Raw genomic sequence first — 24,436 nt, 5'->3', positions numbered from 1 at the left:
CTAATCCATTCCATTCATTTCATAATCCTTGTTTCATTTAGAGATTAACTACGAAAATGATACATTCAGTCTCCTCATTTGTCTATTTCTTTTGGCCTTACCATGAATCTTAAGGTAAAATCAAGCTCTTCTTAGATTTTTGGAGTCCAATCGAATATTTGGCATTCTGTGCCCAAACGTAACAGAAAGTTTTTTAATCGAGACTTCTAGGAAATAATATAACACTATGTGTGTAGATAAATATAGATATTTATGGCTTTCTATACAAATGACTCACTTGATCCGATGTGAAAACACTGACAAATGGCAACATCTTAACACCTGAGCTTGGCAGAGCAAGAAATTAACTTGTTTATGTTTTACAAATTAAAAAACTGCTTAGATCTCTAAGAATACTCATAAACATGAGCTTTACATATGCAAATTAAGGACCCAGCTCTGTCACCTATATTATTTCAAGTTATTTTTAATCAAATAATCACAGAAGGAGACATATATTTACATGTCTGACAGAAATAAAGGAACTGTTTTAGAAACATTTGGAATTAAAATTCACATCAGTAGGGATCAGTTACACATACAACCGTCATAGAACCAGGTCACTGATGAATAACATGACTTATTTTTCCATGCATATATTTTTTTTTCCTTCCTCTCAATTTTTGTTACCTGCAGTGATGTCACTCAGTGCTTTTCCTGGTTTATAAAGACTCATTTTAACTCTCCCATCACTGAGATACAGCAGAAGTCCACCTGAAGTCTGGTGCAGTTTGGTAGACAATAGAAGTCCCTCTTTGTTCCAAGTGCGAAACTGGAAACTGATGGAAACTTCTTCTTGCCCGGAAGTGCCAGGCAATGCCAGGTAACTGCTGGAGCTCAGGAATGTAACAGGAACCAATGGTGGCTCTAAACATGAGAAGGACATGTTGCCCTAAGAGGAAATGAAACAAGGACGATGTTAAGAACATTTAGTGAAAAAAATAATCATGGGAATGGCTTTTTGGGAAGCCATGGGAATTTGTATGGAAACCATACATTTTGAAAACATTATGAATACAACCTAATACTTATAATTCTTGGATATGTTAGCCCAAGAATCAAGGATAACTACACAAGAATGTATCATTTTGAGAAATGTTTATCAAAGTGTTTGTCCAGAACAGACTTACCTATATTGGCAAAGCGAGGCAAGAACATATAATGAGTTAATAAAGTGAGATCCTATGTCATCTAGGCGACTAAATGGTACTTCAGGGTTTACACAGACCTAATTTGTTTCTGTTTTGGCTGAGCCTCAGGAAGCATTAGGGATCTGACAGATTTCTGAATGTTAAAGGAAATGCCACTAAATGCAAACTTTGGTTCAAATACTTGCAGGGGTCTAATGCTAGGCAGAGAAAAATGTTGGACTGGGTTACTATTTTGAGGAAAAATCTTTTTTTTGGACCATGGAGCAACACTGGAGATGTGTCCTGACCTTAACGTTCATTTTCACAAATAATCAGAGAATATTACACATATAAACTCTTAATACTTTCAAATATGAAACATACATTTTATAGAGCAGAAGGACGTCTGCCCCAATTGGATCAGATCATAAGCTGTATTTAGGCACCTAACCTTTATTTTGTGCTTGACTGTTTCTGAAATCACTGGTTCTTAGATACTTAAACAAAGTTGAGGATGTGTGGCAAACCACATCCCTAAGCTGCATACAGAGCTAGAGAGTCACAGTTAAAGTGACATAAATGAGAAGATTAGAACAGAAACAACATATTCTCTGGGTCTAGCATCAGAGTTAGTTAATATTTTGTGCCTCTTCCTAGTGATACAAGATGCACTTAGATCTAATGACTTGCTGGTATTATTTCAACTATAACTAATGTTCTGTGCAGATGATTACTAGAAATATAATGTTCCAAGAAAATCAAATACATTTAACTTCCATTCAAAAAACAGTTTTCAAACTTTTAAGTATACATAAACTTTGACCTTCTGAGAGCAGAAAGATACAAAATCAGTTTAAGAGAAATAAGCACTACCCCATGGCAAAGCAAGACGTTAAAGTTTATCTGTTTCCACTTCCTTCAAGGAAGATATATAAATAAATAAAAGTACTCTTATGAACTGAACTGCAGGAAGATAGTCAGCTGAACTGACCTATAATCAAAAGGTAATCATAGGACTAATAAACTTTGTTAAACACTAAAAGCTTACCATCTGCACATTCCCCTCCACATTATTTGGACAGCTGCCTAACACTGTATCAGCCTGTATCCTGATACTGGCTGTTTCACATTTGAATATATTATTTAGTCATCTCCTTGATTTTTCTTTCATTGAACAATATAGATTTTCTTAGAACTGTGAATTTACATGTTGCATATGAAAGTGGTTGTGGTCTTTTTATTTTCTTATTTGTATTAATTTATTCTTTTTTATCTAAGCATCTCTTACCACAAAGGAGATCTGAGATTTTTGACTCTTGGCCAGATCAATAATATTCACTCCATTACAATAAATATTTTCAAAACACCCATGGAAGTTCTTGCGTGACAACATCCCTGATTTTCCAGGCACCAGGATCCCTCCAAAGCTGAGCTTAGAATGGGAAGAAAAAATCAATAATACAATTAAGTAATTTTCTAACGAAAAATGTTACTACTAGTGCAAGAACAGAAGCCAAAGACAGGCCACAAGTGAATCCAACATTTCTTAGTTATTTCTTTGTGTTGCATCTATGAATTAATAAAACAGGCTAACAAAATGTAGACTCTATCAAGTTTTGAAATGTTAGCATTTTTAGAAAATACTTCTTTTACCAAAAGCGTGAATTTAGAGTCTTGCCTATTTTCAGCATAAATTACATTTTCAGTGTCAAATGGAAGAAGGACAAATTTGGGCAATGCTTAAAGGAAAAAGAGAGTTCTCTAACTTTCTTAGTAAATTTGAGTCTGACTTCTCCATTAAAAAAAAAAAAGAATTGAAATTTTTCTGTGTCAGTTTAAACCAAATGAAAGAATTTTTAAATCTTGGAATGTTTAGTTAGCCTGTGCAATTGCTCTAAGTGATGTTGTAGTTTTACTTACTTTCTAAAAAAAAAATAAGAAGATATAATAAAAAGCAAAATAAACACATGGACACTTTTTAAATTCAAAAACATAATTCTGTGTAAGTTAGACCCTGAGGCAGATTCTGTTGCAAAGTGTTAGAAAGTTACATGGTTGACCTGAGTTATACTCTGGACTATATTTTTACTCTCAGGCATCATCACAAACAGGATATCATCTTGGGAACATCAAGATTCCTTTGGAACACTGTCATTCCAGAGTCATTCTGATTGTCATTCAAAATTTCTGTAAAAACTGTTGGTTTAAACTGACCATCCTGAAATATCATTTTTTGAAAATAATTATTTAAATGTTGTTTTTAAAAATAATAGTTTTATATACATTTTATACTCACAAAGATTTTAGTAATATTATAAGGTTTTTGATTTTTAAATTCTACTTCAGAATTTAAATAATTTTATGAAAAAATCAAATTGAAATATTCTTTCTTCAATACTATAAGTTATAAGAATTATTAAGTTATTAAACTGGGAAGTTCTGATTGCTAGAAATACAGTGAATTACTAAATACAGTGATTAAGATTTTTTGGAGTATTCTGAGTTTTTGCAAGTTTTTGCATTAAAAAGGCTCCTTTCTACTTCTACTGATAGTACCTGAAATGTACTATCAGTATAGTACATGTAGTATAGTATATATAACAAAGGAAAAATACTAGCTGATTTAGTAAAATGTGCTTACTAACCACAATCATTTAAAAGTTACATGTATTTGTTACTGCTTCCCCTTCTTTTTTCATATGATACTCCAAACTTTGCCATTGTGTTTTAGATTGCTAATTTTTAAGCATAGTTCTGTCTTCAATCATATGAATAATATTATTGAAAAGTATAGAAGAATAGAGAAAAAGAGGAGAGCATTCAAAGCACCACTTTGAAAACTATGATTTCTCAAGGGCAGTATTAGACACCTCCACAAAGTAGTTTTGAATCAATATATTTCTTAGATATGTGCATTTGAAGTGTCCCAAGAAATCATTTACTTTCATTGTATGACTCAGTCAAAATTCAGGATAATAACTAACAGAAGCAAGTTGCCTAAAAGGTGGATGTTATGGTGTTAATTTAGAAATTGAATTGATAAATAAAGTAATACAGATTTGTGAGTTCAAGTAGGTGCACTCTATTCTAGCACTCATCATTTCATCCTAAAAATAGGAAGGGACTAAGCACTATTCACCAACTTTTAGACCTTGGAATCATGTTTGGGAAAATTTTGCATGATGTTACACATACTCCTTTTCACGAATCTACTATTTATGTAGATGAGATTTGCTCACCATACATTTGCCAGTTTTACTAGGAATTTAAATTTTAACTTAATACTTCTGAAATGGGCTTTAGCCATTGGAAAATTATTTTCCATAATTTTCATCAAATCATAAAGTTGTGTGATTTGGGGCTCATTCCTCTTTTGTTTTCACAGCATTTAATACATTTGCAGTTCTACTGGAACAAAAGCAACAATAATGATTTTAGAGATGAAAAAGATGTTCTACAGAAAATTTGGCACTGTAAGTCTGCTAAGAAAAGTATTAGTAAGCTAAGAAGACCTCTCTCCAAATCATTCCTTCAGGAGATAAAATTGCCTGGAGTCTTAAGCTCTACAAACTTCCCTAAGTAAGTTTTATCCCCTCTGCTTATTTCATTGCATTTACATAACAAAGTTAATATACGTAATAAAGGTAAGGTAATTTTCACACCTCATAATCAAGGTCCACATAATTGAATTCTCCCTTTGCATGAAAATGATGTGTGTGTTTATCCACTGTAAAGTTTACTTGATTGTTAAAATGCTCAATGAGGACAGAATGCCAATGTTGATCATCCAAAAGGCTGCCCAGGGTAATATTAATTTGGGCATTAGAAGAGTGAGTTTTAGCATCACCTTGAGGGGAGAAAAATAAGAAAATATTAGGTCCACATAAAAAAGTATAAATATTCAAATACATATTGCTAGCTTACAATACACTATGCATCAAAATAAGCTTTTTTTTTTTTTTTTAAATGAGTTTTTTTCCAATTACATTAGACTGAATAAGACTGTAGTTGTTACCTAAATTAATGAGTAAGGACAGCTTTCCTTTAATTAATTCCAGTGTTATATGGTCTCCATTTTGTCCTTCTCTGTGGAGTAGAATTCCATCACTTTGCATTGTCTTAAACTTCAAAGAAATCACATCTTTCAATGCACTCATGAGTTTTTGATTAAATCTGTAAATTAGACAACTTTTCCCATCAAAACCAACCACCTCAGATCCTAGAAATAAAGAAATTAAAGACAATGTATAATGCTGTGTCTAAAAGAAACAGTCGCATATAAATTCGGTACTATGAGAACACATCACTAACATCTCTGCTTTCACATATGACATGTAAGGAGTTTGTTAATGCTATTCCAAGTATTCCACAGATTTTAATGCCATGCTAGTGGTGTTACTTTCACTAAATTATAAAACAAGATGATCTGAACAGATTACAGCTTCTATCCATACTGAAATCACATATGGAAACATCTTTGTTGCCTTGGAGCCATTAAGCACATCAGTCATACAGTAAAAGCAGAATTGGGCAGTGAGAATTTCTTCTAATTTCATTTATGATTAATTCCAATTATCAAAAAAAGGAGAAAATAATTTCCATTATGTTAAACTAATTTTCAAGGAGTTAATGGCAAGCTATATCTTCAGTCAACTATTAAAATTAATCTGTATTCTCCAATTCATAATAATATTATAACATACTACTCTAGGAAAGAAACAAACATACTCTAAAAGGACAACCCATTAGTTATAAGTAGGTCTGGTTATCTTGTCATCAAATCTTACTTTGTTGACATTATAAATGTTATGTTGAATTGCAACTGCTGAAACGCAGCTTTTGAGCTTGAATACAGGTTAATAATGACTCTGTATCATCGGTCTTCCAGTACAGCCATATATCATAGACTCACACAGCCGCGAAAACACTGAGGTTGGAAGGCAGCTCTGGAGTTCATCTAGGCCAGCTTCCTTGTTCAAAGCAGGGTCAGCTAGAAGAGGCTACACAGGGCCATATCCACATGGGGTCTTATATGAAAGCTCTTGTAGTTCAGTTGGCCCATTGCCTCTTCTCCTGTCACTTCTTGCCCCACCAAGAAGAGGTTGGCTTCATCTTTCTTCCATCAGGTATTTATAAGCATTGATCGGATCTCCTCTGAGCCTTCCCTTCTTGAGGTTCCTGCTTGCATAAGACATGCCCAGTCAGTGCCTTAATCATCCTTGTGGCCTTTTGACAGACTTTCTTGAGCAGGTCACTCCAGATGTGACCTCACTAGTGCTGAGTAAAGGGAAAGGATCAACTTCTTCAAGGCCCTCTTTCTAATGCAGTCCAGGATGCCATAGGCTTTCTGTTGTGCAAGGGCACACTGTTAGCTCATGTACTGACTTTCGTGTTCACCAGTCCACCTGCCTTTTCTGCGTAGTTAATTTCTAGCTGATCAATCACCTTTAAATTATTTACTGGGTTATTCTTCCCTTCGATGAAGGACTTTGCACTTCCCTTTGTTAAACTTCATGAGGTTCCTGCCAACCCATTTCTTCAGTCTACTGAGGTTCCTCTGAATGTCAGAACTACCAATAGTTTATGAGCTATAGCTTCAAACTTATACCATCTGCAAAATTTCTTAAGAGTATAGTTGATCCCATCATCCAGGTCATGCATGAAGATGTTAAAACATTATTGGTCCCAGTGTTGAACCGCTGGGAGAAATCACAAGTGACTAGCCTCCAACTGCACTTTGTGCTGCTCATCACCACCTTTTGAGCCAGACAGTTCAGCTTTCAATGACCTCAGTGACTAACAACCTACTCTGTACTTATCTATGAGAATGTTAGGAGATAGTGTTAAAAACCTTACTGCAGCTTCTACTGCTCTTCCCTCCTCTACCAAGACAGTCATCTCATTACAGAAGGCTGTGAGGTTGGGCATTATTTTCCCTCCAGAACATTAGATCCATGCTGAACACTCCCATTCATCTTTTTGTCCTTACGTTTGAAAATATTTTCCAGGGCTATTTACTCCAATGTTCCCTCAGAAATCAAAAGGAAACTTATAGTTCCTCTTTCATGCTCATATTTAAGATAGGAGTGACATTTGTATTCTTCCAGTCCTCAGAAATGCCTTTTGATCACAACTTCAAAGTGTTGTCTCACAGTGACTTTGGCCCACACTCCCAGCACCAGGGTGTGCATCCTCTCAGGTCTCATAAATGTGTGCATATCTAGTTTGTTTGAACATTCTCACCTGATCTGAGAATAAGTCTTCCTTGTTCCAGACTTCCTATCAGTCTGGGATCTCCTGTTGGCAACTTTGACCAATAGAGACTGAGGCAAAGAAGGCACTGAGAATATTTTTGTGTCCTTTGTCACTAAGCCCTCTTCCCCTTCCATTTCTCCTTAGCCTTCCTTTTGCTGTTGATGTACCTGCAAAAGTCCTTCTTGTTGTCCTTCACCTACCTTGACAGACTCCATTTCAACTGGACCTGAAGAAGGCCTCATCTACTTCTTCCTGATCCATAGCAGATACCCACAACAATGTCATCCATGTTAGCTGACCCTCTGATTCTACCTCACAAATTTTCAACTACATCATCACACATCCCTGCTTGCAGAGCTCCATGCATCCCTGTGGTGCTTTCAAATACAGTGAGCCTCTACCTTCTCAGTATGTTGGCCTTTCTTTCCCAAAGAGACAAAGCCTATCCATGCTCCTTCTCTTTGTAGCCCCTCGGCTTCCCAAAGATCTGTACTTCCTTTCTGTGTTTCTCACTAGACAGCTGGTGAGAAACCCCATGAAATTCAACAAGAGCAAGTGCAAGGTTCTGCACCTGTGGAGGAATAACCCCATGCATCAGTACAGGCTGGGAACCGACCTGCTGAAGAGCATCTCTGCAGAGAAAGACCAGAATGTCATGGTGGATGGCAAGTTGACCATGAGTTGACCATGACACTTTCCTTTGTGGCCAAGAAGGCCAATGCCATCCTGAGGTGCACTAAGAAGAGGTGGAGGGAGATGATCCTGCTCCTCTATTCAGCCCTTGTGAGGCCACATCTGGAGTACTGTGTCCAGTTGTGGGTTCCCCAGCACAAGAGGGATGTGGAACTACTGGAGAGAGTCCAGCGCAGGGCTAGAAGGAAAGGCTGAGAAGAAGGCCTGAAGAACAAAAGGCTGAGAGAGGATCTGACCAGTGTATATAAACATGTTAAAGCAGGGAGTGAGGAGGATGGGGCCAGCCTCTTTTCAGTGAAGGGCAGCGATAGGACAAGAGGAAATGGCCACAAACTGAAGCACCAAAATTTCCACAGGAACTTAAGGAAACATTTCTTGACAGTGAGGGTGACAGAGCCAAGAGAGGTTGCAGAATCTCCTTCTCTGGAGATATTCAGAACCTGCTTGGACACAATCCTGTGCCACATGCTCTAGATGACCCTGCATGTAAAGGAGGAATGGACTAGATGATCTCTAAAGGTCCCTTCCAACCTTAACGATTCTATGATTCTCATGGTGTGTGTTTTAGTGCACAGGCACTTTGAGGGAAGTGCCAAATTCTGTTGCTTTTCCCAGTAATGCTTGATATATACTAAATCTCCTTTGCTGTATCACTGGTGCCTGTGTGGAAGGGTACAGCCTGTGTGGAAGGCAACAGCCTGAAGGACAGACAAGCCCTGTCAGTCTCACCCCAGTGTCCTGAATCTGAGCCCCAGCAAGCATAAACTTCCCTAAACAGATGGGGAAGGGATGTTAAGGATGATGCTAGGGATGTTGTTCCCTTCCCTAAACATCATGTCAGTAGACGGGGCCTCCATTTTCCACAGCAGGGAAGGGAACAGAAGGGACTTTGATTCCATATGACAATAAAAAAAAAAAAAAACTGTGAAGTTCAACAGCTGAAAATACTGGGCAATTTTAATTATATATAATGTGCATGCTTCTGTATGCATGCTTCTTGACTTACTCTGTCATGCACATACTTTCCATGACTATACTGAAAAGTACCATCTTATAAACTGCATGACCATGCCCCAGGGAAATCTACTTTTTATTTCTGAGAGTGTTTTATCTAGTTTCTTTCAAGGTCACATACATTTACCTGGAGAAAGAACTTATTTCGGCCCAATTATATAAAAAAAATCTGTTAAAATCAGTGCAGTTTGAACAAGACACACAAAAAGGAACTGATAACACTGTGAAAAGCTTGTAGAGTATTCACAGTTGATAAGTAAAGAAGAAAAAGGTAATTGTCCTTGAAAGATACATTTATGAAATAAATGAAGATGTAAAGCCCACTCAGTAAACTACAAAGTTATTTTTCAAACGACTGGTTGACTTCTTCCAAGTCAGTGATCACCCATTATCTTTTTACTAAGATTATTTAATTTCACCAAAAACATCTCTCTATTTTGGCATAGAAAAGAACTCAGTTAAAACTAACTATAGTATTTAAAGTCAGTCATTTATATTCCATTTTCAGAAACTCTTGTCAAATGAATGAAGCTATGCTTTTAAATGCTTTTTTTTTTAAAAAAAGTATTTACCACACACCTGCTAATGTGCTTCGAACTTATGAAGAATTCATTTACCAAGTGTACAAAGAATACCTATTACCTTGTACCTAGAAAGGAATCCTAGGTTGGCTGTTTTACTTCATTATGTCACTGAATGAATGTGGACAAAAAAAAAGCATAAATCAATGTCAAATTTAAAAATTTAAATAATGAATGTTAAGTTTAATAGTCTCAATAAAAGTTATGCACTTTAGTAATATAACTTCATATACCATCATGTATATATCGAACCAACTAACTTCTGTAGGTACTGATAACAGTAAGGATTTTTAATAAAAAATTTAATAAATTTTTTAATAAAATACTGGGAGCATCCTTTTACTATTAGCTATTGAGAAACCTAGGTATGAAAGAATGAAAGATATCATTCCTTGCTCTCCAAAATGTCTTACACTCTTTTGCAGTACTATTTTCTAAGAAGCAAAACCTTTTCTGTCCAAATGTGGAAAATAAACAGAAATAAACTTTTTCTCCTATAAAAGGACTGCAGCTATTAATCAAAACTTTTATAAAGTTTCTCATCCATGTTCTATCTTCATCAGTTATGCACTACGATTATAAATATGTAAAGTTGTGAAAGATAAAGTAGGATTTCCTAAAGATTTATCAGGATAGAAGATATGAGCTCAAATACTCAGGGCATTATAATGTTTTCCTTCTTCATTTTTGCCACTTATGATCAGCTCCTAATAGTCCCTGGTCCTGAACATCGGTATCCAAGGTTTTTGTTCTCTAGGCTGCTCTTATAAATAAGGGAATTTTTTTTAAAAAAGTGTTAATTTCCTTTATGAATTTATATGTTATATTTCACAATTATTATCACAGAGGCATTATTTGCCTATTCTCAAATTATATTACTATATTGTGAAAATATCTCTGGAGGTGAGTAAATACCTCTGAACAACCTGGAAGCCTGTTCATAGGCTCAATAATTATAGAAATATGGAAGAAAAGCTTTAGCTACAATATATTTGTTTGAAAAATGTTGATGTGATTTTTGCCGATCTCTTCATCTACTATATTTATTCAACTAAAGTTTTATTGGAAAACAAAATTCAACAATTTGATTTTTTTTTCTTGTTTCTAGCTACCCTGATTAAAGCCTAATTGTATTACAGGATGAGAAATTTGATCAGGACTAGTTGCATTGTAGGTTGAGCAATACGACCGGTGGACTTTGACAGTTTTGGAGAAAGCAAACCTGAAAAGGTACATGGAGTTCAGAAAAGTTAGGTAAACCAGGACTACTCAAACGAAAGCATTTTTAAAATATACTGTTAAGAATATTCATAGTCAGACACATCTAAAATTAACTTTTATGATCACATTCACACCAAACCCTTGAAAGCATACTATCCCATATGTAAATGGTGTAGGAAACTCTTTTCTTGGCTGTGTAGTTTTATTATTGATTTTATCCATTCCATCTGAAAAGGGAATGCTCACAAGGCCTTATCCAGCTCGTTTAACAACATCAGAGCCAGGACGTTGGCAGAGGGTTTTTTTCTCAAAGTATCTATAGCGAAGAGTTAGCATCTACTGGTGTTCACTTGCAGTTACCTTTCTTCTATAATCGTATAGCACGGTGATTTTACCATTTGAATGCATCTTTCTGCTTGTCATATGAGCCAGTCGTTACCTTTTTTCCGGTTGTAGCTGTCATGACTGTCTTTCAAAGGATAGACTGAGCAAGGAAAGGTTTTAACGAATTGAGAAAAGAGCATGCCAAAGAGATTTCTAAATTCACTTTTTAAGTGTCAAGGAATAGTTTTGTTTTTTAGCATAAAAAAAAAGAGTTTGATGTAAATTTTGTATGAACAGATTTTGTTCATTCCAACACAGAAAGTGCTGGAAAGAAAGCATCAGAAATTGTTAGGTGATGAAGAAATAGCACATTCAGCACAGGAATGTATTGAGTCAAGTAATATTCACTAATAAAATTAAGCTTATAAATCTACCTAAGTGTAATTTAGATACCAAAAGACAATGACAAATAGACATTTCATTTAGCTGCTTCAGCAAAACACTTACTATATGTGCATCCATAGACTTCAATGCGCATTCCAATTCTGCCATTGGGATTCCAGTCCAAAGGCACAAAACGGAGAAATCTTGCTTCAATAGAATGCTGGAGCTTATAGTATACAACACTGTCTGCATTTGCATTTCCAGAAAAGGCCTAGGAAAAAAAAATATATATATATATCTACCGCTTATAAAGTGAATACAGAAATTTACAGAAGCATTGCGGATCCTTTCACCCTATGTCCTCATCTGTCAAACGGTTAAGCACAGGAATACATTTCTTTGTGCATAAATCCTCTCTAGTTTCCAGAGGAATAGCAAATCAATCAGTCTTTATTCTTCATCAGGACCACTGGTTTATCTATCTATCTGTTTAGAATTAAGACCACACGTATGAAAATATCTTCAAACTTCTAAAATTTAAATGAATGAAGTATTGCTTCAGAAGCAAACATTCCTCTGTCAAAGTATACAGAAAACTCCATTATTTCAACATATTGTACCATTTAATATTCTCTTTTAAAACAATAGTGCGAGCTCTATGATTTCTTCTTACGTTTCTTCTTAAAAAAAAAAATAATAATCTGTACAAGCTTGTATTTTAGACAAGCTGAATCCAAGATGTTCTCTTCATAATCATCGGCCATGATGTGGAAGGAGCCTGGCTTCCAGCTATAGAAGCAAGTGTATTATGAATAGATTTTAATTCAGAGTATTGTTGAAAAGAAACAACATTTAAAATATCATTTGTAGGCAAGAGATAAGAAAATATTTAAAAGAATATAGCTTTTTTTTACAGAATTTAAACTGTAGTGTTAATTTTGTTTTCTTTACATAAGGAAAAGACAGATAAAAGGTAAAGAGCTTGGAACATTAATATAATGAGTGAACTTTGACATCCTAAAGATTGAATAATGTCTTCTGACTTTGATGGTATACATATATACGTTTTTCTCTTTGCCTGTTTGTGATATGTGTAGCAGAAATAAATTGTTCAAACATTTAAGGGCTTAAACACCTTATAGATTAGACAGAAATAGCTCTCTGAAATGCTTTGACTAGCAGAATTAAAGACTACACATTTCCAGATATATGAACAAAACTGCTGCTATATCTATCAACCACAGATTTTGGACTACAGGAGTGTGGAGAAACTAACTTAGCTGAGCAGCTTTTCTTTGCATAGATTTTGAAATGGTTTCTGAAGCCTTTATTGAATGCATTACTCACTCTCATACATATGAATTTTCCCATTTTTTGTCCCATACTAGTAATTTTCAAATACATTCTAATCTGAAAGTGTTCAATATGAAAAACAAAACAAAACACAAAAACAGTAGCGATAATGTTTGTTAGAGCAAACTTATTAAGCTAGTAAGAAGCAATGACAGCTAGAGGCTCTAAATGCCCACCCCACTTTCAGCTTCATGTTTTTCTAAACTAACTATCCCTTCTGGTGAATTTGGAGACATCCTAAAAGAAGCACAGGAGAAATGGTGTTATTTTCAGGGTGAATCCCTACACGTCTCCTCCTTTAAAATCCTTATTTGCAGTCTGAAAACAAATGTAACTGCTAGTGAATGTGCCAATTAGTTTGCTGACTGAACCAGAACCTGGGTCCCAGAAGTTTTAGCACTGTGAGAAATGAAAGGTTCAATTAAGATTCCTGAGACCATCTTCAGATGACAGCTGCCTCATGAAAATTAGTAGTCAAGTTTTGAGTATAGAATGCATATGGCCTGATTTTTTTCTGAAGGTGCACTTGAGCCATGTATTCTTAACTTAAAAGTTAGGCTTTCTGACTCCACTAACAGTCTAAAAGTAATTCAAACTGCTTTTCAAACCATTCAAAATGGTCACTTTAGAAATCTGTATTTTCTAGCTGCCATATTACAAAGCTTTTATAAAGAGGGCACAGATTCCAAAGCACATCAATTAAATATCAAACAGGAGTCATTGCTGGAATTTATACATTTTAAGGATTAAGATAGAGAGAGGTTTTCTGTTTGTTTGTTTGTTTGTTTTCCGGATTTATGCTTTTCACAAGAAAGAGAAAGAAAATGCAATCAGACAGTTTTACCTGTTGACAACCTATACGAAAGGCATTTCCAAAGCCTATGACAGTAAACAGTAGGCTTTTTGGAGAAGCAATACATCCCTGTATACACATTAGATGACAATGTTGTTTTACAGTCGAATACAACAAATATTTAAACATCATTAGAGGCACATAATAAGCTTCTTCCCATCCATATCCCTTCTTAAGACTATTTAGATGTTTTCATTTGCATGCTGTATCACTCATAGAGACCGTGCCACTATGCTGGATTATGCAGGAAGCAGAGTCCTCATAACCTGCATATATATCTGATAATTAAAAACATTCAGTATGACCCTTGGTTAGTACGAACATTGCAGATAATAAGCATTCTGTTTGCATAAATATTAATATTAATAAATGTAAAGCTGAACTCTCCAATAGAATTGCCTACTGAAACTTAGTTGTAACTCTTTTGTATACTATATGGCTTTTTTATACAAGAAAACATGCCATATTTCTTAAGGAATTTCTTTTTTCAGTCATGGAAACACTTTACCACAGTTTAGCCTTTACGAACAAGCAGGGACACTCAGTAGCGCAGTCACAGAAATAAGCTTTTCATGTCCTAGTTTATGTCACAAAGGAGAAATATTAAATGCTTTACTGAATGTCAAAGAGCAAAGCAACAAAGTGTTTTTTTTTTTAACCTCCCTTTTCAGTTTCATACCCCATTTACTGCAAGCTATTTTAACCCTACTTTGAAGACAGAATTATTCCATTTATTATTGCATCAGAAATCACCCAAGAGCTGTAGACTGTAATAACAAACCAAAAGTCTCTGTGGAGAACAGCATCACCATGCTCAGAAAGGCTGTCAAGGCAAGCTTACATCAAGATAAATCTAAGAGGAAGTTCTTTATTTCTCTCTGCGTCATGCCTCATTCTATAAAATAAAGTGCAGAAAAGAAATGATGAATGTATGGTAATATTTCTAAAAGTACTTGCTGATATTCTTTATATAGGTCCTTATTAAAGAGTAATAATTTCAGTCTGGCACACTGGCTCAATAAAATTAAATGAAAGAATTTCCTTGCAAAAAGACTGTGATATATTCCATGTACTGATTTAAATCTAGAAAATACCAAGAATATAAATAAATATATAAAAATAAATATATAAAAATGTGTATGTGTAAATATATTTATGTATATATTTTAAATCACTCAAATAGAAAAAAAAAAATAAGACCACCAATTTAAGCTTACTTTTGGTATCTCCAGCTCCTTCATATAGTTTATGCATTTACTACTAAAATTAACACAAAAACATACCAAAGCTCATATGCTAGCTTAACTATTTACATCTATAAAACAAAAGAACTAACCAGGCACATAGTATAATTAATATCAATAAAATAATCATAGTTAAGGTCAATAAAATAGTGACTTCACAGAAATCCAACCAGTCACACTCTACCTCCTCATTGCATCACCACTGTGGGAAGTTATTTTCCAGCTTTTGAACAGCTGCCTTTTGTAGTCCGTCCTTGACTGACTAGAAGTTGACAAATGTTGCTGTTTATATAAAGTGAAAAAAATGAGTGTAAAAGTCCTTCAATCTGCTAAGAAAACATGGTATCAGACAAGCATCTCCTTTACTTGTTCTCCATTTTGGATTTATGACAGGGAAAAAATGACTTAAAGGATAAGATGATCAAGGATTATTTAGAGCTTTATTGGTTGTAATCAATATTTTATCTAAAAACTGACATATTTGTCAGCTATAATATACTGGCAGTGGTATCGTACTGAGAAACCCCTTCAGTAAGGGACATATATTTTTCAATATGTTTTGTCTTTGATCTGTTTGAAGATATAGTCACATTACAGTACACTAAACTGAAAAAACATGGTATTGCACATACTCATAAACCCTTCTGATCAGAAACTTCTTGAAATGGTAGGATGGTTCATGGTCAACCTAGAGAAAATTTGACTAAAAAGCAGACACAATCTCCACTGCTTGTCACATCTTCTGCTACCTCTGTAGCCTCCAAGTTTTAATGCATTTACATCATCTGCATCCTCAATAGTTGCATCAAAAGAAAAATAGCTGACTAGCCACATCAGTAAGATGGCAGATATTTTGATGTCATGCACAAAGATGTCATGTTTGCTCTTTCTTTCAGTGGTATCCTCAATCTCTCAACTTCCTGAAATTGCAGTGGACTTTGGTTTCACTCTTTTCATTTTGTTTTAGTTTTGTACTATATCGATGTTTCTAACATTCTTGTTAAACAGATTTCAAATATATGTAGCATACTGGTTTCATCATCAAATGTTAATGGAGCAATTCAATTCACTACACTATTCTCTTTAAACACAATCCTATTTGAAAAATAGAAAACAACAACAACAAAAAAATCATTGAAACAGCAAATCCTCTGAAAGAAGAGATTTCAAAGACTGTTTCATCTGTAATAATATTATTCATTTTGTGTTTTCACGGTCCATTAAGAATATTTTAAGGAATACTTTTCAACACTATGTCTTAAATGTCTTTTAATTTAGCATTTATTGCACCATAGTATTTGCCATTAAAACATAATTATTCTACCTTTAAAACAAGAATTCAAAATAGCATTCTTATAGCTTCTATCACTGAAAATACTACTGTTTTTTTTTTTTTCTGTACAGAAAATCATTTCACTTACTACAAGGAATACACATCTCATTTAATTGCTAGTCACCTCTTATTACCATTAAAATTACATACGATAAAAATGGACTATTGAGTACTCTTCAGAATGTTTCAAAACAGTATTTATTTTGAAACTGCATTACTAATGGTTTTATACATGATGAGCTAAAATATAGAGAAGGAATTTATTTAATTAAAGATTACATTGTCTTGGCTGTCTTGTGTGGCTTCTCTTCATAAGAAGTTACTAAGCTGTGTCTCTGCTCATTATAGAACACTGCTAAGTAAATTATTTTCATGTAATAGAGTGAAAAGCAAGAGGAGAGTGTAAACCTTCTGCAGAAATAAAACTAGCTAGTATATATGTTTGAAAATATTCAGCAACTCAAAAAATTCACTGAAATGCTCCAGAGCAACATAGCTTTTTATGTAGAATTTCCCTTATTGTCTTTTAATGTACATGGCAATACACTTAGGGGAATATTTTACCACATTTAACTATTTAACCAGTATTATCATCATCTAACCTCTTGCATTGTGCTACTTTTTTCACTTCCCATTTTTAGTCAAGGTTCGCTATATTCATGTTTGCGTTACCTGGCTTATAGCTATACACTGTAACATGGTCTTGTCACTAACCTATCCAGGCTTCTTAATTTCTTTAAACACTTTTTTTTGCTATAATATTGACAAGTTAAAGCAATATAGTAGTATTCCAGATGCTTTCCAGGATTTTAAAAAGCAAAGACATTTTTAAAAATCACAGCATGAAAGACAAAAGAGAGTGAAGGATGCAAGGTAAACACCATGAAACTAAAAGGTCAGTAAGATGATTGATCAGCCAGTGAAATTACATTATTAGTGTATTCATTAACCATACCCAATTTGCTTTCAAACTTATAAATTGTGTTCTTTGCATTCCCCTCTTCAGAATATTATTTAAAACCAATTTCTTCCCACAGACTTGTAAACTCGAGTTGTTTCTCCCACTTAGAAGTGCTAGAGGACAGCTGAACATCAAAATCAAAATAAGTCGAATTATTTAAATTTCAGGCACAAAATAATGGAATCAGCAAGTCATGAAATTTATTTTACCAGTCAACTGGAATGTATTTTATGCCACATCATTTTTTATTCTATATGTGTACTTTGTTCGCCGACAATTTCCTCCTAAAACCATCACAGAGGTGATTGTACGTAACTGTACTTCTGTAGGCAATGAATCTCTTTCAGTTATAATATTAACTAAAAGGAAGTACACAATCTTGAAAGAAACTGAACTAAAAAGTATTCATATAAAAATTTTATTAAATAAAAAGATATCATAAAAGAACAATTAAAATTCATGACAACTTCATAAACTGCAAGACAGTTGAAAGTATAGTGTCATTATTACCAATTCTCAGAAAAAAAAAAAAAAAGTAGAAGAAAACAATTAAATGTTCAGCAGCTATGAAATAATAAACTATGCTATCTCATAGACTTAAATCACTGCAATTTCCTCTTTGGCAGCAAAAATCTGTAAGATGTATGCCTGATGTCCCTTTAATTTCTAATAAATGCTGAAGATGAGATGCACCCATGCTAGCAACAGGTGAAATTCAGGAAGTACTTTGCTTCATGATAAACATCTCTGTAGATTCTTCCAGCTGGGTCTCCTCTCAGCAATCTCATTTCTTTACTGGTCTGTAAGCTAAATTTGCTAATGCTAATGTAAGGAGTATATTAGTATTGACATGATAGTGCCCAAATCATTTTGAACATGTCATTGCACCTTAGCAAAATTACCTGGCAATCAGACAGACAAGCTGAATACCACCGTCTTCTTATACAGAGTTCCTCATCTGTGACTTTTTGACAGACTTTTTTCACTCCATCACTTTTCCTGACAGTGATGTATCAAACCTCAAAACAGAACTGAATGGCTAAATACAGTGCACAAAAGAAGAATTATATGGATACGAGATGGAGCTTTTTAATACTTACAACTACAAAAGTTATTAGTTACTCTGACCAGATACAAAAGAGATATTTGTCTCCTCTACACAAGTGCTGTGAAACTGGAGCTTCCACTGTGACTTTAATTGTCATATGTGATTTTACATTATAAGTTCCTTTTATGGTCCTTTCTTCTTCGTCCTCTTTTCCTTGCCCAAACTTTCCATAAAAATCCTGAGCCTAACTGCTTTCTCTTGGACTTTTCATTTCAGTTCTAATCTCATGGATAAACACTCTGGACTTCGTACAATTCTCCAGCACTTCTAGCATGTCTTCCTAAATTTCCCCTCCTGGGAAGCAGTAAGCCATGAATCACAGCTGGCTTGGAGACCATGATGATGAGCATTCAACCTACTTCTCACTATTTCCTTAATTGTCTGTCCAAAACAAGACACAGGTTCAGAACTGGGCTAACCTTTCAGTCTTCCCTTCCCTATGGTTTTTTCACATGCAGGTGTGTGCTCCAGGCACTGACACATTATGTCATGACCCGAACTTAACAGGTATTTTATGAAAGGAGACACTGACATTTGTAAAGACACCCAGCACTAGAGAAAGGGATTTCTTTCCGACTTTCTGTTTTTCGTCTTTTGTTTGTTTGTTGTTTTGTTATTTTTTTCATATTAATACTGAAGTCTTTTTGTTTTGTCTAAAAAATAAGTGAACAGCAACAGAAGAATTTGCAGGGCTCAAGTATGTCATTTACTAAACAGCTTTCTAGGAACATGTAGACAGGATACGAATCTAGGATTCTTGCTACCCAGCAAGGAATTGCTACCCAGCAGAGATCTGTCTCCAATTTGTCATGTCCTTAAAAGAGTTCAGGTTGATAAAATGCAGTGTTATTGGTTGCTAAAAAATCTCTTTTCTTTCATTCTCTCTTCCACTGCTAGTATTGAGCATATTCAGTAGGTCTGGAATTAAAGGTACTACCATGATCTAGCTGTGGGGAACTAATGTGTGTATTAAAATTATCTTAGTGGAAAAAAAAAAAAAAAAAAAAAAAAAAGAAAGACAACTACTTTCCTGTATTCTTTTAACAGTGACATTATTACCTGTTTCATTCTTGCACAGCAATAAATTGTATGTGAAATAATTTGTCACCATTGGAGGGAGCCCTTGTATTAATACAACTGGGCATAAAATTGGTATTTGTCAATCCCCCCTTAAAAATAATAATAACTCTTATTAATTTCTAGGAGGAAATGACCATGTAACTATGAAGATATGATGATTTATTGAGTAACAAAGTAAACGTCGTTCCTTGCGCACACATACATCCTAGAAATTGAGAAGATGAGTCTCTCCTAATAGCTATGGGAATTATAAACACCTTTTACCCTTAGAAAGATTCAAAGATTACTTTTTTTTTTCCCTAAAATATATACACGTTTTAAAAAATATGGAATTGTAGTTCAATAATTTGGTTTTTAATGTTCTTCAGGTAACTATGATCTGAGGATAATAACCAAATAGTTTTTAATGGAAGTATTATGATAATTTACTTTCACTAAATTGATAAATTAACTTGTTTGAAACAATCTGGCAGAAATACAAAGATTGTCTGCTGAGTCTGGGTTACAATGTAATTATCCTTTCTATTTCCAAATCGATTTGAACTTTAACTTTGTGTTGCGTACATGAAATTTTACTAATGTTATTTAATGTTGATTTTTAATTCAAACTTATTTATATATTCTGAAATAATAAGCCCCATAAGAGAAGCTCCAAAACTATTTAACCTACTTATTCACCTTACTGCACATTCAATTGTTTTAAGTCTAAAACCAAGGGGAGAGATAGAGAGGGATGGTATAACCCCCACAAGGTGGGTAAATTAGGAAAGGATCAGGATTCATGAACGTATATGCACAATGCATTGTATCATGCAGACATTACCAGAAAGAAATAATAAAAATAATTCAGTTAATATGTAAGTAAAATAGCTGTGAAGTAAGAGCAGTGCTTCTACTGACATGTCAAAACAGTAAGTGAGAATCCTGTTCACTCAAAGCAATATAAAAAGCCTGTCTTAATATTACAGTAAAACATTCCCCCTTGCATACAATTTCACACTTTTCTCTGAAATGGAATTAAATGACCAGAAAGAAAGAAAGAAATCTTCATTAACTATGCAACATAGAAGTGGCAGAGGAAATGCTTTGTAGCTTTACTGTCCTGAGGGTCATAGGCAATAAAACGGTTCAATAAAAAGGCTTAAATTTATTTATGTAGCTTTTCATAAACAAAGTCTCATTGTTCTTCAGTTCGAACCAGTGCCAGCATATGAATTATTCTGTAATAACTCATCATGATGGACCCGACAACAGGTGTTTATGTGGCCACAGCATCCAAATTAGTCAAATTCACCTATCTCAGTAATTGGCTCAGTGGCACATTATAACATTTCTTTTTAAACACAGTTTGCCATTCTTAGTAGGAAAACCTTTCAAAAGCCATTGGCTGCCGTGTTGGTTGCTTTATTCTGCTGAAAGATAGTTTGAAGTGAAACCCAAGAGAAACTCACTGACGATATTAAGCTCTTCAGAGTGCAAACAAAAAGGCACAAAGTTCTTTACATCTGGAGATATAGCTAGCTCTGTTGCTATTGCATTAAGCTTTATTAGACATCTGCAGCAAGTGTGTACCTAAGGTTGCTTGCAATAGTAGGTATAGGTGACTAGAAAAATATTAAATGAATTGGGTTAATCATTTCCTGTTGAGAATCTGGAGTACAGGAGTGGAAATTCAGTTATCCGGAATCATCAGCATATTTTGTAGGCACACTAAGAACACATGGAACAATGGAATAATCCCCCAAAATCAGAGCTTCCTGTTGGCATTCTCTGCTTATTCTTCATCCAGTTAACCAAACTTCTACCTGACTACCTTTATCCTGTATTACACTTCTGCATTGAAATGGTCTGTAACAAGGACAGAAACAAAGGAAGGGCAATGAAAATTCAAAACTATTAACTGATGCACGTATGGAAATGATCATTCAGATAAAAATAAAAGGCTAAACTTATGACTTGCCTAATATAACCAAATGCAAAGGGTTAAGCAGATTAACACCATCCTATTCTTTTACATCTGATTGTAACATATGATTTATTTCAGCAAGCTTACTGCTTACTGTGTCTGTGCAAGAAGAGTAGGCGCTGACTATGCTTTTATTTTATCAAGCCATCTTTCTCCTATGCTTAGGGTAGAAAAAACAAGTTACTTTGGAATGAAAAATAATGTACCTAGACTGAGGCTGAAAACAATTTCTATTCTTGTGAAAGTCTGACTCCTGGAGACAGGGATCTATGTTAACATTTCAATTGGTCATATGAATTTGTTAGCTAAAATAGAATTGACATATGAAGAAGACCTTTTTTACTGTGAGGGTGACAGAACCCTGGAACAGGCTTCCCAGAGAAGTTGTGCAATCTCCTCTGGAGATCTTCAAAACTCGGCTGGATGCAACCCTGTGCAGCATGCTCTAGGGCTCTAGGTGTTCCTGCTTGAGCAGGGAGGTTAGACTAGCTTATCTCTAGAGGTCCTATCCAACTTCAACCATTCTGTGATTCTGTGTGATTCTGTGACTTCTCTTTTTCAGGATTTCGGAGGAAAATTTAAAACGCACATTTTAAGCTAATTTCACTGTCTTAATAGTGAAATCAAAAATTGTGAATGCTTCAGGTTAAAAACACCATATTTTTTCTCCACAGAGAACAAATTTAAAATAACATAGGGAACAACTAAAGTTAGGTGCCATGAAGAAAAATTACTGCATGAAAGAAAACATTTCAGATTCTGTGATTTTTGTGATTTTTTTTTTTTTTTTTTTGGAAACAACCATAGTCCCTTCAATATGCTTCATATTTCAGCAGTGGTTTGAGTCATGATTTTGACACATGCATTGTGCAAGGCACTGAATACAATACAAAAAAAGATGGTTGTGGATACTGTGTTTTCAGAAGTATTTAATTTAGGGAATATTGTGTTTAACAGCAGCTGCAGCATAAGCACAAATAGGGAGGTTTCAGAGACAGAGCCACCATGGAGCAAAGCCATGTTCCACTCACGACTGCAGAACTTAAATCTTCATGAGGTGACAAAATAAAAATAGACTGCAGCTCTGTTTTCAAATCAGAGACAAGCAGTTAAAGCGACCCAAAGTGGCGAGCTGTCAGCACTTGTAAGAATTCCCTACCAGCACTGAAGGTGATCACAGCACGATGTTTTTGTAGCATTTCTATTTGGAATCCAGGTGGAAATGCAGAGCAGCAGAAAAGAGAAGTAGAAATTTGAATTATACAAAGCAAGAAAAGTTTTTTTTAAAGGAAGCAGCCTGTCGTTTAGCCTCCCAATAATCCTTTTGCTGTAGCCAGAATAATTCAAAAAAAATTTTGGTCATTTCTTCTAGAACATTAAACAAATAAATAAACAGAATAAAATAAGTAATAAAAAAATCTAGTCTGCTCCTTCCTCACCCCTTTCCTCCTCTTTTTTTTTGGTAATTGACATAATTAGAACCCAATTTATAAGATTTAAGGTATGCTTTGCACATGTGTACCTAACAATAAGAAAACTTAGGACTCATTTCGTCCAGTGCTTTGTTCATTAGTTTTCTTTATGAAGTGAAGATAGCAAAAGAATACTTTAAATCATTACACCTCAGTCTGTTTAAGTATAGCTGAAAAAGGATTTTTTTTTCTGCTCTTTAATTTTCTGTATTCAGGGAAAGCTCTGCTAGTCCCTCAAAGAGGGAACCTCATATCTTTACAAGGAAGACTTGGAAATTTCATACCATCAGTTAGAATTATATTTCTTTCTGGACTTATCTGTGATATTTGTCACACTCCAACTGTGTCACACATGATAAAAAAAAATGAACAAGTGTGACTGAAAGTTTTTGCTCATATTAAACAGAGAATAGGGAACAGTTGCCTCCTCTATTATTAAGAGCAGAGCAGGGCAGAGCTAATCCAAGGCATGTGAGAGTTAATTAGCCATGTTTAATAGCTAATGTATTTATAGTCACACTACTGTATAGTGATTATAGTAATATAGGAATAGCAATCATATCAAGTTCCTATATATTTGTAACCCAGCAAATTAGTGTCCAATGCAGAATCCATTATGAGACTAATCAACTCCTCAGGGTCCCCTGAACTGAAAAAAAATAAAGGTAATTAGCCTTTTCTATGCTCCTGGTGTTTAAATAAAAGTAAATGACCAGCAAATGCAAATGATACCACCAAATACAGTATGAAATGAAAACAGTGAAGGACATAAGGAGATGGACAGGTAACTGAAATAATAAACCCGCTGGCTTCAGCGAATTTTTTGCATCTGGAAGGGAAAAAATGTGACTGTGACAGTTATGCCATTCAGCTAACAGGGAAGGAAGGGGGGGGGAGAGGGGAAAGAGGCTGCAAGTCAGACTCTCGCAGCCCATGTGATGGAGAAAAAGAGAGTGAAGAATAAGACCTTTGCAGAAGTACCATGAAAGTATTGCTTAGAATGGAGATTAGAGATTGTCTTAAACTTTGAGACAACTGCTCAGGTTTCTGTAGACTGTGGCAGATCAAACCCTGTGCACATTTATGATCCACTTGTATTAGGTATGATTTGTGTTATTACGATGAAGGAGCTCTTTGCAGGTCATATATAAAGAATAATAGCAATAGCTGAATAGCTAGTCATAAATTAGGAAAACTCTGATGATATCAAGCAGCATAAATAAACAATAACCATACTGATCTAGGCAACACTGAGATCAGTGATGCTCACCAACCTTCTGTATAACAGAATATGTGATAGAAAGTAGAATGTATGTGGTTTTAATGATAATTCTGATGGAGGATGTTCTGCAAAAAGGCCAGTACAAATCAGCTGCATTTAAGACTAATTCCACTTCCTCTATGGAACATACTACGTTATCTTCT

The 24,436-nt window shown here is 34.7% G+C and overlaps 1 protein-coding gene across 1 annotated transcript in view; it reads right to left on the bottom strand.

Moving 5' to 3' along the window:
* Nucleotides 1-24,436, bottom strand: part of CNTNAP4 (contactin associated protein family member 4) — a 214,761-nt gene that overhangs the window by 66,042 nt on the left and 124,283 nt on the right. The window contains exons 4-8 of the mRNA XM_088519940.1: nt 11,765-11,912; nt 5,185-5,388; nt 4,832-5,016; nt 2,458-2,601; nt 670-931 (exon numbers count right to left, since the gene is read on the bottom strand). Coding sequence (XP_088376066.1) covers nt 670-931; nt 2,458-2,601; nt 4,832-5,016; nt 5,185-5,388; nt 11,765-11,912 — 943 coding nt within the window. The remainder of the gene's footprint in view (nt 1-669; nt 932-2,457; nt 2,602-4,831; nt 5,017-5,184; nt 5,389-11,764; nt 11,913-24,436) is intronic.

Source organism: Tinamus guttatus, unplaced genomic scaffold (assembly GCF_059628265.1).
Source record: "Tinamus guttatus ecotype Peru unplaced genomic scaffold, ASM5962826v1 Tinamus_guttatus_pri_ptg000076l, whole genome shotgun sequence".
NCBI lineage: Eukaryota > Metazoa > Chordata > Aves > Tinamiformes > Tinamidae > Tinamus > Tinamus guttatus.
This window is presented reverse-complemented; position numbering and strand designations above follow the sequence as displayed.